A 17,544-nucleotide genomic window follows, 5' to 3' on the forward strand; every position below is an offset into this window, starting at 1 on the left:
ATAATCTTTTCTACATCTACTGGATGTCTATGGATGTGGATTAATACTTTTAATTCTGCTTGTTGGACTGGTCAGTGTTTTGAGAGAATCCGTCAATGCCAAGAGATAAACATTTTGGTGAAATAAAACAATTACCAATTATTAGTGTAGGTAGGGTAAATAATTTTCACTTGTCATTAGTATTTGTGAATGATGAATAAACATTATTTTATTGAGGGACGTGAGCTTCATAATAACTGGTTTGGAGTTTGTTCTTTTTATTGACCACGTTTTCTTTCTCTTAAAAAATCTGTATTTTCTACATACATACGTGTAAACAGGAACAGTAACAATTTTAAACACTTCCAAATATTGCCATAACTTTGTATTTTATTCCAAAACAATTATAAATGACCAAAGCTCTGTTTATTCTGTAAACAAAATATATAAAAGAACTGCATTAAAAGAACATTTTATTTCAAAATTTAACAAAGAAAACAGAAGATGTATATTTGTGATGACATCATAATAAGTACTGATGAAGTTATTGGTTTGTCAGTGCTAAATCATCCACTTATATATGGTATCAGTGGGATAATAATGTGCAATATTTGCCTTTCGAATCGTAATCTAGTGGTTTCTTCATGAAGATAACACTGAACCTAAAGTCACTTTGTAACTAACAAGAAGACATATTCACACTTCATTACTCAATAATCTGTGGTCCATAAGCTGGATGTGCACTTTTTAGAACTGAGTGTTGGACTCTGGTTTTGAACAGACTGGTAGTCATTGGGTGTTGAACAGGCTGGTCGTCACTGGGTGTTGAACACACTGGTCGTCACTGGGTGTTAACAAACTGGTAGTCATTGAGTGTTGAACAGACTGGTAGTCACTGGGTGTTGAACACACTGGTAGTCACTGGGTGTTAACAGACTGGTAGTCATTGAGTGTTGAATAGACTGGTAGTCACTGGGTGATGAACAGCCTGGTAGTCATTGAGTGTTGAACAGACTGGTAGTCACTGGGTGTTGAACAGACTGGTAGTCACTGGGTGTTGAACAGACTGGTAGTTACAGGATTTTGGACTGGCTGTTACAGTGTCTTGAACAGACTGGTAGTTACAGGATTTTGGACTGGTTGTTACAGTGTCTTGAACAGACTGGTCGCCACTGGGTGTTAACAGACTGGTAGTCATTGAGTGTTGGACAGACTGGTAGTCACTGGGTGTTGAACACACTGGCAGTAATTGAGTGTTGAACAGCCTGGTAGTCACTGGATGTTGGACTGGTTATCACTGGGTGTTGAACACACTGGTAGTCACTGGGTGTTAACAGACTGGTAGTCATTGAGTGTTGGACAGACTGGAAGTCACTGGGTGTTGAACAGACTGGTAGTCACTGGGTGTTGAACAGACTGGTAGTCACTGGGTGTTGAACAGACTGGCAGTCATTAAGTGTTGAACAACCTGGTAGTCACTGGATGTTGGACAAACTGGTAGTCACTGGGTGTTGAACACAATGGTAGTCATTGAGTGTTGAGCAGACTGGTAGTCATTGAGTGTTGAGCAGACTGGTAGTCATTGAGTGTTGAGCAGACTGGTAGTCATTGGGTGTTGAACACACTAGTAGTCACTGGGTGTTAATAAGACTGATAGTCACTAGGTGCTGACTGGACTCTACTAGCCCCTGCTCATTTCTTAGTGGCCTTCAGCACATTCAATTGAAGATGATCTTGTAAACAGCAACCTGAACAAGTATTGTCAGTCTGGTGGGTGCCATCAGATGAAATTTGGTTGCTTTGATGTTTGCGTCATTTATCAGTCTTTCCATGTCTTGACACAATTTTCCAAAGTTCCTTTAAAAAACCCCACCAAACCCAAATAATTAAGCTTGTCAAATGAAAGTACTTAAAAAGTAGTGTTAACAAAAGAAATGTGTCGCAATAATGATCAGATTCATATAAACACTGAGTACTATCTAAATTATGGACGACCAGTTTCAACAGGAAAGCATCCATTCCTACAACCTAATGCACTCTTTCACTCCAATACATTCCATCCTCAACTGGACAAACCAAATGCAATACAGTTTGTATGGCTTTGGAGTTTTGACTTCAGACAAAAGTCTTGTCTTGTCACTTGGAGTGTTTTCTCTTTTATAGATACATTACCTGTCCTCAAACAAGGGCACCTCCCCCCCCCCCCCCCCCCCTCCCATGCAAGTGGTCTGGTCCGAACATCCCAACAGCCAATGGGATGGCCTAAATTCTTCTACTGCATACTGCTCTAGTTCCAGTCACATGACTGTAACTTCCTTCTTTTTCCCTGAGCGCATCGCACGGAGAACAGGAAACGGGGAGGCCCGGGCGGGATGAAATCTTGAGGACAGGTAATGTATCTATAAAAGAGAAAACACTCCAAGTTTTCTCCATTTCTTTTCACATTACCTGTCCTCAAACAAGGGCAGCATTCAACAGATGGTGGTGGGTGTCGAGATCCGTAGATGCCCAAACTGGAAAGAGGCTAACTAGTGGAAGAATGAGGCCAACCCTGGTAAGCCCTCCTAGGGATGCCCGTCACAGACCAATGCAGGTGATGTTAGTAACAACAACCAGAATGGTGGCATCCGTCAGCAGTGGCAGGTACGGCTCCCAGAACAAATGTACCAGGAGGCGGAAGCCACATTACATGCTGGTTCTGACGGTGGGAAGATGTAGCCACCAGGGATGCAGGTGTTAGGTAACCCCTCACGTATTGAAGTGTTAGTAATAACAAGCGACAACGTAATGAGGTGCATCCATCAGAACATTGAACAAAACAAGCCCCCTGAGTGTTTTCTGTCTAGTACACCAAAGAACTGTTAGTTCAATAACGACAACAAATAACCACATGCAGTGCAGGGTAAAGGTTATCGAGACAAAAGTTCCGGCACCAGTGCGTGAACTGTGCAAAAGAACAAAAGTCTAAGCAATCCTCACCTGTCGATTCGATGGACATCTCGGTGTGCAGCCCAGAATCCGACAGACATCAACGGCTTGTATTCAACAGAGTCAGTGCAGCAACGACCGGACCCAGATGATGGAAACCTTCAACGTCCTCTGTGGAGATATCCCTCAGATAATAGTTGGCGAAGATGGAGTCCATAGCCCAGAAACAACCAGTGATAATGTGCTGGATGGGTGTGTTGCAGTGCAGGGACATTGTGGCCGCCAAAGCACGGAGTTCATGTGGATTAGTAGCAGATGGAGGAGGTAAACCTTCCTTCTGATAGGCAGTCAGGATAGCAGACCGGATCCAGGTGGCCACCGTGTTCTTGGTGATATCCCTCAACCGACTCTGGTTACAGGAGAGGAAAAGTCTCTTGCGACGTTGGCGAAAAGATCTGGTCCTCTCGATGTACTGGTGCAGGGCTCTGACAGGGCACAAAGCCAAGTCCTCAACGTCCGCTGGACCAACGATAGAGGAGAGGGCCTGCACAACATACTAACGAGGCGCTTGGTCTGGTAACTGATTCTTTGCAACAAAGTTCATGAGTAACCCCAAGTTGACCGCACGACGATCTCGGTGAAAACGTACCAAGTCCACATCAAGAGCATGGAGTTCTGAGACACGAGCAGCCGTGGTAAAACCGAATAAAAACACCGTCTTCCGCGTCAAGTCTTGCAGGGAAAAGGATTCGATCGGCTCATAAGGTGCGGTCGATAACGCTCGTAACACCAGATTCAGGTCCCATCTTGGTGGCCGAAACCAGTGTACATGATCCTCACGGCGAAACCCTTTGATCATCTTATGGATCTCAGGAATACCCGAAAACTTCGTTCCAGTAGCGACATCACGAACAGTAGCGATGACCGAAACGTACACAGGGATGGTAGACCCCTTCAATCGTAAAGTGGTCCGCAGATACAGCAAAAAATCAGCGAGACGAGGTATCTGGATCGTCTGAGGTTTTAGTTTTTGCCGGAAACACCATCAGTGAAAGCAAAGCCATCTGACGTTGTAAGCCGCAGTAGTAGATGATCTGTGCACTTTCAAAATGGCCGCCGTGGACTGTGAAGAAAAGCCTTTCTTCCTCAAAGTCTTGGAGATAAAGTCCACGCGTGCAGTTGGAACAACTGCGGACGTGGATGGTATAGTCTTGACGTGGGATGCAGCAACAGATGATCCCAGTCTGGCAGTGGTAAAGGATGTGGATCGGCAAGACGTATTAGATCTGGATACCACAACCTGGATGGCCACATCGGAGCAATGAGCAACAGGCGACAATGATACAGCTAAAACCTCTGAAGCACCCTTGGAAGGAGGATTGGTGGAGGAAATGCGTAAGCGTCCATCTGTTCCCAGCTGATGGCCAAGGCGTCGATATCCAGAGCTTCTGGATCTGGCACCGGAGACACGTAAACCCTCAACTGATGGTTGAATCGTGTGGCGAAGAGATCGATGTTTGGTGTCCAAAGTTTGTCGCACACCCATCGAAACGCTTCGGGATGGAGCATCCATTCCGTCGGCTGTGGATACGACGGTCGAGACAGTGTGTCGGCTAGTACATTGGACACTCCTGGAATATGGTGAGACCGAAGTTGCAGCGGAATCTCGTTGACCAGCTTGTAGAGACGATAAGTCAACTGCAGCAGACTGCTGGAGTGGGTTCCGCCCTGACGGTTGATATAAGCCGCCGCGGTGGTACTGTCTGTGGCCACCATGAGAGAGGCCCCTGTCAACATCTGTCGCCAATGAAGAATAGCGTAGTAGACTGCCAACAACTCTAGCAGGTTGATGTGGAGTCCGGGTTCTCGAGGTGAAGTGGTCAATGGAGGGATGGAAGACAATCGCAGACGATACCCTGTCTTCAAGATCGACATGACAAACGGATCTTGGCAAAGTGTCTCCCAGTTTCGCCAATAACGACGAAGTCGACTTCCGACCATGGATATTTCGATCGGTGTGTTGCACACCGGAAGCGTCAAACCCGAATCATTGTTATGGTTCAAAATCAGGGGCGAGCGTAGGTCGATACAATCTGAGCAGTCCAAGATTGGTTGGCTGGAGTCAACGTCGGCCAGGTTTCCCCTGAGTCCGAGCGGGAGGAACGGATGGTCGGCTGTCAGGAAACCGTCAAGAAGGTTGACCTCGAAAGGACCCTCTCCAGCGCTTAAATGGTGGTTGTGCAGTAAACGTAGACTTCCGTTTCGTGGATTCCAACATCGAAATATCACGTCAGAAACCTTGCCTGCAAACAGCTTTGTTGCGGACCACGGTTGAGCTAACAGCTCCTTCTTATGCTGGAAATCCAAGGTTGACTTTTTCAGATAAGCCTGGCGACGATACTGCATCAACATCGATGACATAGAGGTAACCGAAGACATCAGGAAAGCCAGCATCTGCGCCAATTGTTGAAATAGACCGTAGCACCATGCATCTTTTGCCTGAGTGGCCATCGCAGCAAGGAAAACGTCCAAGTAAGACAACACAAACAAGCAACGTCTCTGGGCAGTATCCATGGCTTGAACCTGTTTGTCCGTCAAATCCACAGTTGACGACTTCCCAAGACGGTGAACATCTTCATCCAAAGACGGAGCCCCATCTTTAAATGGCATGTCAAACACCGGATACATACGTTGAGTCCAAGACAGAAAGGCGACAAAGGACGCTGTCTCTTTAAAGGTGCAGTCTAAATCTGTCGCCACGTCAGATATGAGTGTACCGGCTGCCAAGGAACGGATAACCACACCTTCCGGAGGGACATCAGTCGCTATCATCGGTGTCGGTCCCTTCTTGGACGGCGTTGGTGGATGTGGCAAGGACGGCAACATGTCATATACGGCCGCCAAGCAATCCCTCATATGGTCCGTCTAGTCCGGCTCATCAGTGATAGAAACCGCTGTAGGCGCTGCATCCCCAAAGTCTTGGAGCACTCGAGCACAGGCCAAACGATCTGCCGCAATGGAAGCCGCCGGTGAACCGGACCGTGGACGGTCCCGTCGAGAACCCTCAGAGGCCTTGGAAGTCACATCAATTGAAGGTCGGCGCTGATGATCCATGGAATCCGTAGGGAGCCGTGCAGGTCGTGGGGAACGGCTACGGTCCCGGCTCCGATGCACCGAAGATGACTTCCCCGCCGAAGATCGGTGAGCCTTGGTGTCCGTAGAACGTCTATCTGCATGAGCCGGCTTCTTAGGGGGCTGCTTAGAGACTGCAGGCCTGTCATCTGAAGTCTTAGGTATCGGTGGAGCTGAAGAGGGGACTGGAACCGGACCTGACCCCAAAACCGCCGGTTTGGGTAAGGTCACCATTGACGCCATTGTTTCTTTCAACATGGTCGGCAGAATAGATCGTAACACATCCGCCATGGAGTCAGCAATCGAAGGCGAAGATTCTACTTTCTTGGTCCTCGCTGACACCACCTTCAAGTAAGTCGCGAACTCAACATCAGACAGTCCCGAACAAAGGTCGCATCTTGAAGTGAGGCCACACGGCACACGACAACCCGGACATAAGTCGTGAGGGTCACCGCCGGCAGTGAACTTCTTGCAGCGTAAACACGCTCTAACTAAACGCTGAACACTATCAGACATGATATAACAGTTTTCCAATCTGTGAAAAGAAAGAAAAACCAACCATAACACAAACACAAAGCCGGTCAACAAAGACGCCATTTTGCAAATGGCGTCCGACACGACAACCGGCAATATAAACAACATTTCATGTAAATAAATGCTTGGAAAGTCAAGCGAAATACGCGAAAAGACATACGAAAGCTAACGAAAGCTAACGAAAACGAAGGTGAAAAACATTTCACCCAAACACGAATACAAAACCAAAGGTCTTATAATTTTTTTTGACTCCAAACAGAGCCAAGCAAAAGGACGTCCAGACCCTTTAGCGAAGAGAAAAAGAAGGAAGTTACAGTCATGTGACCGGAACTAGAGAGCAGTATGCAGTAGAAGAATTTAGGCCATCCCATTGGCTGTTGGGATGTTCGGACGAGACCACTTGCGTGGGGGGGAGGTGCCCTTGTTTGAGGACAGGTAATGTGAAAAGAAAATGCAAGTTATGTTGTTTTTTCATAAAACATCTTTCTTCCTGTATGTTGACTTATTTGAACAATATAAAAAATATAACATCACATATGCCTGTGCTAAAAGACACCCCCCCCCCCCCAAAAAAAAATGCCGGTATCATAAATTGAACATGAACGAACATCTTATCTCATAGCAATTGCAATTAAAAATATATCATGTCAATCATCTTAAAAATAGGATGATGTTACCAGCTCTTTTGTCCTGTTATAGTTGAAGAACTGTGGGAAATCACACGGGATGCAACTGTACTCGAACGCACATTGATCATCACTGCGCTTCACGAGCTCATCAAGACAGTCACAGAAGTGCTCATACGCAGGGCTCGCAACATCCAAGTCATGTGTGGTGAACACTATCCTAGGTAATGCAAATAAACCAACTAATAATAAACATAAGTGACAAATTATTTATTTTTCATATAGCTTAAAACATGGCACATATAAATGTCGATTTTAATAAAAATTTGCATTGCAACATTCATGATTAATCTTGCAGTGTTTTAGAAAATATTAAAATTCTTTTTTAATTTTTTTAAATGAACAAGGGCTATTTTCTTTAAAAGATGCTTTACAATGTCCACAGATGCAGCAATAACAACAAATATGATTTAACTGTTATTTATAGTTTCTAAGAAATGGAACTAAATTTTAAAAAGTTAAGGAACACAACTTAAAATCTGTTCTTATCTATATTTCGCCTTCCAACTTCATCGACTATACATTGTAACATGTATCGAAAGTGGAGTTTTACCTTTTTTCAAGACTGATGTACAAAGTTTTGGGTGATGTCGACATTAGATTCAAAATTGTTCTGAAAAAGCTTTCCGTTAGGTCCAGGTCATATATAACTAAAAAAAATATTTAAAAAAAATTCCATATGATATAATATGTATTACATATTATGTATAATATTTATGCATTACTGACATTTATTACTGTGCATCAAGTACGATATCCTCTGACAAGTATAAGTTATGGGGACTGCACTTAAACACATAATTTTAGATTAATATGTGAACTGCAGAAACAGCTGGTTGGATTTAACAACATAGTTTGTTGTGTAACATAAAATGCATACCTGATGCATGGTCGGTCTGTGATCGATCCCCATCAGTGGGCCCATTGGGCTATCTTTTGTCCTAGCCAGTGCACCACAAATGGTATATTAAAGGCCGTGGTAACTGATATGTAAAATCCTGTATGGGATGATGCATATAAAAGATCTTTCGCTACTAATAAAAAAAGGGCACTGGTTTCCTTCTCTTAAGACTATTTATATGTCAGTGTCAGAAATTACCAAATGTTTGACATCCAACAGCCAAAGATTAATAAATCAATGTGTTCTAGTGGTTTGTTAAACAAAAGAAAATAACTTTTCTAACATACATATATGTATATCAATGACTTTGGTTTTTTCAAACAAGCATATCTTAACCTGTGGATACTATATGAATACATCTATACTGGCTTGTGAGAACCATGACAATTATCTTACTCTAACCTTCTGCTGCTAGCATGATGGTGACATCCAGGAGATCCGGTTGGTCAGTTTCTTTGAATTGGTAGATACTGGTGTCATTCGAATGACCATCTGAAAATAAAACAATGCAATAGTATTATATCAAACATGGTCACTTAAATTTAACTATATACTGGTACTAGTAAAGCATGTGTTAAGCAGCCACAAAACAAAAGGAAGCATTCAAAGATGACCTTTTAAGACAGGTTTCAGCTTAATGCAGGTCAATTTAAAGGGACATTCCAGAGTTTGCTGCATTGTAAGATGTTTCCGACTAATAAAATATTTCTACGATTAAACTTGCATATTAAATATATTTTCTTGTTTAGAATATCAGTGTCTGTATATTTTTAATGTGTTTCTGGTCGTCTTAATATTTGTAAGAAGCCCAAACTGGGTTTTGTCTTCAAATAATTTTGTACGTACGAAAAAACTATATTTTAGGAAATAAGATGAAATTTAACCTAGTACAAATATTGGAACGATCAAAAACACGTTTAATATACAGCCACTAACATTTTATGCAGAAACATATATTTGATATGTAATTACAATCGTTAAAAAGTCTCCATTAGTCGATAACATCTTAAAAAGTGCAGCAAACTCAGAAATGTCCCTTTAATGATCTAGAATAAAAAAGGTGGCATTTTAAGCAGATTTGAGTATATCTGTTGTGTGAATTTACATAAGACTCCACCAACTCCCTTCACTTTTGTTCTTCCATACATGATGAATGATCTTTCAGATTACCTTCTGTTGGAGTAAATGGGTTTGCTTGCTGCCAGTCCAAATGTCTGACACAAACTGAACTGCCATGTGGAAACAGATGCTGGTTCAGTGCAACATTCTTCTCTGCCATATTCAAGATGGCTGCTCCTACATCTAAAAGTGAAATGAAAAAACAGAAGGTGAAACAAAAATTGTTCAAGTAGAAAAATACATCACAGGAAACAGAGATGCCCAAATCAAAAGACTCATTAGCAAATTTGAAATAAACCCTCAAACAGAAATGTACAAAGCAGATTGTCTATTTTTGTTTTTCGTTTTGTCTTTTGAGAATGCTACATTAGTACTAAAAAAAGAAGTAATCAATAGAAACCTGTCAAAAACACTTTTCTTGCAAACATCCCTGCAATGATGCTGGTTAAGCCAACTCCAGCTCCAAGGTCAAGGATGGTGGCATTGCTGAAATCTGATTGGTTGTGAATTATAAAATCTGCCAGCAGAAGGCACCCTTGCCAAACCTAAAACCACACATAAAGAGAATATGTTACAATAAAGCAATTAATAGTTTCATCAGAACAATTTTAAGCATGAAAACACAAGTGTGATTGGAATACTTTTAACAAAATTATTTTCACACAGAAAACAAGTGCAGTAAAAACACATAATAATTTGTTCATTTCAATTCAACTTGTTTTCATGCTGATCTCCAATTAAGGTTCAAGCACGCTGTCCTGGGCACACACCTCAGCTATCTGGGCTGTCTGTTCAGGACAGTGGGTTAATTGTTAATTGTTAGTGAGAGAGAAGAGGGTATAGTGGTCTTACACTTACCCATCGAGTTGTTAAAATTCACTCTGGGTGGGAGCCGGTACCGAGCTGCAAACCCTGTACCTACCAGCCTTATGTTCGATGGCTTAACCATGACACCACCGAGGCCGGTCACAGAATTTGTAAAAAAGGTAGGGGCAGATAACTACGGTGCAGAAAAGTTCAGTTGACCAACACTGGGGAAAATAAAGACACATTTAGTTTTATAGCAAAAGGTAATCATTGTCATATTCCCAGTATTAAGACAAAAGCAAATCACTTATGGGACTAATCTTTAAAAACCTGCACATCTTATAAATAGGTATCTATATTAGCAAATGGTAATTCTAGAACATTTATATTAGGAATAAATACATATTATATTTGACAGTGTCAATAAACTCTGTATTTGTTAATTTATTTACCTGTTTTCCAACATCCTCAAGCTTAGTTTGCAAAGCATGCTCTGTAAAATAAAGATTTAAATATTAAAATCAGTGTTTTCTATTTCTTGTTCTTAATGTAAGAGTAAATAACACAAACTTTAATAAAAACATTAATGAAAATCACAAATGTGTTAGAAAATCAAATGCTGTAACACACTAATGCTGCCACTTGTCATCTGTCACATGATATCCAAAACAATGAAACCAACCAGTAGCTTTAAACAGGATAAAAAAAACGCATAAATATTAAAAATCATGGTTTAATTTTCCAATTTAGATTGACTTTAAAAAATTGCAATTCTTCATATAAATTATGGTTATATGTGCTCCAGGTTTGTTTTGCATGTTACACTGAAGTACATATACATGACTAATAAATTGTGATTCATTCATTTAAATTATGGTGGTGTGTGCACCAGATCTATTTTGTGTGTCACACTAAGATACTTACCAATAGTAATAGCTACAACATCCTCACTGGGTTTCCTGGTAACATCCAGATCTCCATCGTCATCGACTTCAATGTGAGCACTTTGTAATCTGTTTACATTGTTACCTGAAACAGAAAGCTGGACTCTTCAGCTGAATGAACAAATGTGATGTATGAATGGATAGATGGATAGTTGGATGGAAGGATGGACAGATAGATGGATAGGATGGATGATGAATAAATTGTAAGTGGATGGATGGATAAATAATTGGATAAATTGGTTGATGAATGGATGGATAAATAAAATTGTTAGGTGGACGAGTGGATGGTGTGATGTACCCCAGTGGTATAGCAATCGCCTAATGTGTGGTTTGTCTGGGATCGATCCTCTTTGGGCTATTTCTTGTTCCAGCCAGATGGTGTCAAATAAGATCACAGAGCAGTCTTTACATCCTTTCCTGATTAGACAATATGTGGCCATCTTAGTTTGAGATAACCATTGATTTATCACCACTTATTAATGTGAGAAAGGACTGAATAAAAAAAAGGCATAAAATATTATAGTTCGTAGCTTACTCGTATTCTAAAAGAAAATGTATAGGCAAACATACCCTTTTCATTTAATGTCTTGTCTTTAAGGTAAAATCGTGAAACTGAAAACAGAATTAGGAATGTTTTGAATACATAATGTATATATATTTTGACAGTGAATTAACATTCAATTGCTACTCCTGGTGGTACCTTTGTGATATTGGTACCCCTGCAATATATATCTGATAGAGCTCAGAGAATATATACATAGACTAATTGCCACATCCATTCATATGGATCAAAATACAGGCCAATAAAAGCTTTGGAAGACTTTAATGTTCAATACTGAACCTGTACATTTTGATGGAAAGTTAATACCTGCATTTTAGTTTTTAATCATTTGTCATCTTTTATTGTTATTTTTTTTATATACTGATCAATGTTTTTATAATTTGGTTATTTCCAAAACACTTTTTCTAAGTTTTTAATTATTTTAAGGACTGTTTTGCACCAGAGCTTTCAATTTTTGTTTTATTTCTAAAGATGACTTGAAACATGTCAGATGTTCTGTTAATTACATGTACATAAAATGCAGTTTTCTGGTATATGAATTGTAAAATTTGCCACTTTCGAAATTAATTATAAGGGTTATTCTGGAGGGTTTTATAACAAATAATTTTATTTGAATCGCATTCAGCTATATGCTGAGCCAATCTAAGGATCCGCGGGGCCTGCAGCACAAATAGCTGCAGGTCCCCTTCCCAGGATTTATATTTTGCAACAGCCTCGGAGAGAGGGGGAAAATTACCTGGGGAAAGTAAATGTACACATCACCACAGGAACCCCTGAAGCACATGCTACATGTTACTAGGAAAAAGCGGCTCTGGCTACATGTATTTTGTGGGGAATTATCAGGAAAGGTTTTTGTTTGTTTATCAGTATAATTCATAGAAATAAAAACACTTCGGTGGTCTCATCTCAAAACCTTTTCCAAGATGTTGCATTAATAATATCTAAATGGCAGTATGATGTCATGATCTTCCAAATTTACTTTGAATTTCAATTTATTATTTTTGTACATGCATTCTGTTACAATGTGATGATCAATGTTACGGTATGTAACGTCAAACTTTAGAATTATTGCAGAAATTTTGTATCCTCTGGTGAGCAAAAATCATGCATTTTAATTATAGAGTAGAGAACAATTATAACTGTCCCACATATCCCTCTAACTCTTGAATGGCACAGTACTTGAACTACCCCAATACACACTAGTTATGGTCTTGAAAATCACTATGCTATGGTATGAATAGACCTGCAACAGTGTTGGTAGTATCGCTGTAGGTGTGTGTTATGACAGTGTGTGTCATGTGCACATGTACATCAGATAGCACTTCCTGGGTATCTTCATCTTGGTCCATGCAGAGCTCTGTAAATAACAACACCAAATGAGTTAAAGTTTGTTTTGTTTAACAACACCACTAGAGCATATTGATTTATTAATCATTGGCTATTTAGAAATTTTGACATAGAGTCTTACATTTTTCCAATGTTAGTAACAAGGGATATTTTATATGCACCATCACACAGATGGGATAGTATATATTATCTGGCTAGAACAAGAAATAGCCTGGTGGGTCCAGTGACGGATTGATCCTAGACCAACCACGCATCAGGTGACCACTTTATTACCTCAACACCAAATGAGAAATAGCCCAATGGGCTCACCGACAGGGATCCATTCTAGACCAACCATGCATCAGGCGAATGCTGTACCACAGGACTAATGGATGTCAAACATTAGGTAATTTTTACATATAGACTTAAGAGGAAACCTGCTACATTTTTTTATTAGTAGCAAGGGATCTTTTATAGCACCATCCCACAGACAGGATAGCACATACCGTGGTCTTTAATATACCAGTCATGGTGCACTGGCTTAAATGAGAATTGGCCAAATGGGCCCACTGCAAGGGGTTGATCCCGGACCGACCGCACGCTTTACCACTGGGCTACATCCCACCCCCATTGATTAATTATAATCATTGGAGGGGTGGGACATAGCCCAGTTATAAAGAGCACACCCGTCGGTGGGCCCATTGGACTATTTCTCGTTCAGCCAGTGCACCAAAACTGGTATATCAAAGGCCACACTGTCTGTGTGATGGTGCATATAAAAGATCCCTTGGTACTAATGAAAAAATGTAGTGGGGATTCTTCTATGAATGTTTCAAAAATGATCATGTTTCACATCCAACAGCCGATGATTAATAAATCAATGTGCTCTAGTGGTGTCGTTAAACAAAACAAACTTTAAACAAACTAATTATAATCATCGGATGTGAAACATTTTGTAATTCTGACACATAGTCATCAGAGAAAAACTGATACATTTTTCTTAATGCACCAAGGGATCTTTTATGCACTTTCCCCAGACAAGAATGCGAAGGGGAAAAAATCTGTTGAATGGTTCCTCTGAGGTGGTTTGATCCTGCGACGCAAGCACCTTAAGCGAGCACTCAAACGACTGAGCTAAATCCAGCCCCGTATATGGTTATTGAGGCTTGACTAATGAGGACCGATTATATATGTATACACTGCCGTTATGTAACTTAATTAACTCGACAAATGTTTTGTCTTTAAAAAGTGGGGGTGGGGGCAAAAACATAGCCAATGTGCTGATCCCCCACCTTCACAGTTGGGGGATAGCTAGCCCGAGTTCTCTGACTGTAAGAGAGCTAGACGGACATTTGAACATAAATTTAAAGATGATAAATCTCTTACAGTCAGAGTACTCGGGCTAGGGGATAGCCCTCCTCTGGCTCCTACGGCTAATGCGGTATACTGTCTTAACTGTTACAATTTTTTAATTGAGCTATTTAATCATTTAAATACTGAATTGTTTACAGAGGGACCCCTTCCACTGCGACCTGGTACGATGACCCTGGTCAGGCAGGTGGAGCCAGTGGACGAGATAACACCTACGCACTCCTTACAAAATGAATGGCTTCTCAGTACCGTTGCGCCTGCGCTACACAAAATATAATCCTCATTTTATGCATACTATTTGACACTGTTAAGCAATTCATACTCATTTATTTTTTCAACTTATTGAGTGACTATTTAGTTTATCTCTTTTAAAAATATATTAACGAAATTAGTACCATGTATTAATCTAGTGACCTAATACCATATATTAATACGCCTTGGGTAAATTTGCATATATACGTCAATGGGGTAAATGTAAGGAGGGGAAAAAAGTGACATATGTAGATAGGTTTATGTGCGATGCGCTTCAAAAATATTTTATAATTCCACCAACATGGAATTAGCGAAAGCAGTGTTTGGCTCACATTCATCTGATGGATACAGTAGCAAAGTGACAACTGGTAAGATGAAAACACGATTACATTTTATAATAATTTACAAGACGTAAACATACCAGTCCAGAGAAAAATAACGATGCAAGGCCAAGATTTGCCACATCACATTTATTGTTTTCCTGTCATGTGCTATATGTAATCGTAATAGCATGTTGTAAGACAGTGTAACTTGTCAGTTATGCTTATGTATTTACTATTAAAAATATGTCTTAATACTTTGTATGCATTTTTTAAGGGAATCTAATAAAAATAACATTTTATTTTCTGAACAAGGGAGGTAATTTTCATATTTTTTGTGGACATCACAAACGACAGACACAGTTTTACCTTCTTTTTTTTTTTTTCTTTTTTTTAGTTTACTCATTTAAAATTAATATTCATGAGATAGTAACTTTAGGGTTAGATTTAAGGTCAATGTTTAATTTAGGGTCAAAGATTTAGGGTGAGGTTTCCTCATTAGGCCTATGTCAATACATTGAGGGGTAGCCCGAGTAGGGGACCAGGCAACTCGGCCCGGGGGACAACTCGGCCCCGTGTGATAGTATGATAGTTGGCCATGTCGTAGTATTATACTGATAGATACCACTAACTATATGGTCACCATTAAGAATGACAATTGTGCATGTCGTACACGCATATCGTAGTGTCGGATGCGTTTCTAGAAGTATTGTACTATAGAAATAACGCAAAAGACATCATTTACCAAATTCTCACATTTATTACATTAAACACACATATGTATGCAAAAAACCAACAGAACACATATATACATAAATAGTTATAATAATGAAATAAAACACCAATCACCAAAAGAACATAGAGAGAAAAAAGTCCAGCAAAAGATAAGTCAGTGCACAAGAGGGGCGTAGAGCTTTCCACAGGCCGACAGGAATCTAGAAGTGGACACATCACCATCTGTGTAGCGTCCTCACAGTTCGAAAATTTTCCCCTGTAGATTCCTGAAGGCTTTCCTCTGTCGCCGTTGCATCTTCCTCTCTGAGACAAACAGGCATGTCAGAGGAACCAGCCTGGCTTTGGTGTGGAGCATGGGAACCAACTTGTAGAAGGGAGGGGCTGTTCCAAGGGCACGGTGGTTCAGTCGGTGATGCCAGCCCTCCACATCCTTGTTGGTCCTCACACTCTGGTTGAAGACCAACCAGGCGTTCACCGACCACACGCTGCTCCTCATCCAGGTGCGGTCCACATACTCCATGAGGGTCACCAGTCCTTGAACTTGTGTTCCTCTTCTGAGACCGTCGATGGCTGCTTCCACGTGCTCTGAAGGAAGGAACGGGAGGGCGAAGACCTTCTTGATGAACTTGCAGGTTCCGTCGTCATTGATGTATTGCTGCGCCAGACCGAGCTCCTGCACCTTCCTCCAGACAGCCTGGCTCCAGTGGAAGCAGCACCCCTTGATTGGCAGGCCAGGATACACTTGACGGAGCCCCTTCCACATCCCTGTCGAACACAAATATAAACATAAGTTCCTGGGGAGGTTCCTCCACAATGGACCTATAAATGAAAACAGGAATGTCATGAATATACTACAAATAACGGTACATAATGCAATTAACCATCATACAATCCGCATGGTTCAAGGACTGAATTGTGTACGTGAAATGTGTTATTCCTAATACTAAGTTTGTCATTGATACTACTATTATTATTTTATTTTATGATATATTGACGAAGGACCTATTATAACACTTTATGATTACATTTCCTCTATACGTTGAGGGATGTCGAAGTCGGCCGTCACGTTGAATGAATTTCCCTCTGCTGTTTGGTTGAGACCTGTGCACCGTGCACAAGTCCAGTGAATTTCTGCGTTATCTCTTACCATCCGCCGGTAATCCTCTTGAGTGATTCCTGCATTAGTTTCTGTTTAGGTCACCGACTGTAGAACAAAAACAAATTATTCGAACAGCGGAAACTATCTTCAAAGATAAATGGATCAGCAATTTATCAATCTGACATGACACTTCGTTTCGGGAGGTTTAGGTTAAGGTGGGACTAATTCAATACTAACAAAAACACATTCTTTTATTTCAGTGAGAATACTTTAATTTAAAAAACAACACTTGTCCAACAAGTTGTCTCTGGACTCTGGGCCGAGTTGTCTCTGGACTCCGAGCCGGGTTGTCTCAGAACTCTGGGCCGAGTTGTCTCGACGTGGGCCAAGTTGTCCTCCGGGCCGAGTTGTCTAGCATTCGCCCGAGTACTCTGACTGTAAGAGAGCTAGACGGACATTTGGACATAAATACGCTCTCATTACAGTCAGAGACCAACCTATGTATTTTTTTAGCAGTTCCTGACAACCAAAAAGTTGGCAAAGATTCCCGCTCTAATACCACACCAATCCTATGTTTGACGTCAAATACCTTTACATCGATCATTTTCGAGTTAACTGATAAAAAAAAATCCACATATTAATCACTAATACAGATACTACAGAAAGAAATCCGACAGCACCCACATTCACATTCACAAAAATGTTAATAAAAATCAAGTTAATACGAGCAAAGAAAGAAAGATTGAACTTGACCCACTCATAAAAATGCCACATTTCTTAATACTTTTTTTCTATGATTTTGATCAAATGACGTGTTGCAAAATGTTAAGGGAGAGAGACTTGTTGCAC

General features: G+C 40.7%; 2 protein-coding genes across 3 annotated transcripts in view; one reads left to right on the forward strand and one right to left on the reverse strand.

Moving 5' to 3' along the window:
* Nucleotides 1-439: 439 nt before the first annotated feature.
* On the reverse strand, nucleotides 440-14,463 carry LOC121380005 (methyltransferase-like protein 22). Its single transcript, XM_041508711.1, has 11 exons — nucleotides 14,416-14,463; nucleotides 12,836-12,949; nucleotides 11,601-11,642; nucleotides 11,011-11,115; nucleotides 10,539-10,579; nucleotides 9,680-9,824; nucleotides 9,331-9,462; nucleotides 8,563-8,652; nucleotides 7,813-7,909; nucleotides 7,251-7,419; nucleotides 440-1,836 (listed from the first exon to the last, which is right to left on the reverse strand). The coding sequence occupies exons 2-11, from the start codon at nucleotides 12,939-12,941 to the stop codon at nucleotides 1,792-1,794; spliced, it is 972 nt and encodes a 323-aa protein (XP_041364645.1). The 5' UTR covers nucleotides 12,942-12,949; nucleotides 14,416-14,463; the 3' UTR covers nucleotides 440-1,791.
* Nucleotides 14,464-14,763: 300 nt separating this feature from the next.
* Nucleotides 14,764-17,544, forward strand: part of LOC121378986 (small G protein signaling modulator 3-like) — a 47,423-nt gene continuing 44,642 nt past the window's right edge. For both annotated transcript variants that reach the window (XM_041507415.1, XM_041507414.1), the window contains exon 1: nucleotides 14,764-14,909. In XM_041507415.1, the coding sequence (XP_041363349.1) occupies nucleotides 14,843-14,909 (67 nt within the window). In that variant the 5' untranslated portion in view covers nucleotides 14,764-14,842. The remainder of the gene's footprint in view (nucleotides 14,910-17,544) is intronic.

The sequence above is a fragment of the Gigantopelta aegis genome, chromosome 8 (genome assembly GCF_016097555.1).
Source record: "Gigantopelta aegis isolate Gae_Host chromosome 8, Gae_host_genome, whole genome shotgun sequence".
NCBI lineage: Eukaryota > Metazoa > Mollusca > Gastropoda > Neomphalida > Peltospiridae > Gigantopelta > Gigantopelta aegis.

What these genes read in the sequence shown, in the direction of transcription:
- LOC121380005 (XM_041508711.1), bottom strand. Translation starts at nt 12,941, where the DNA reads ATGGACCAAGATGAAGATACCCAGGAAGTGCTATCTGATGTACATGTG. An exon ending in TTGAGGATGTTGGAAAACAG is followed by an intron (nt 9,825 to 10,538) that starts GTAAATAAATTA and finishes GTGTGGTTTTAG; the next exon opens with GTTTGGCAAGGGTGCCTTCT. An exon ending in ATAACAGGACAAAAGAGCTG is followed by an intron (nt 1,837 to 7,250) that starts GTAACATCATCC and finishes GGTTTTTTAAAG; the next exon opens with GAACTTTGGAAAATTGTGTC.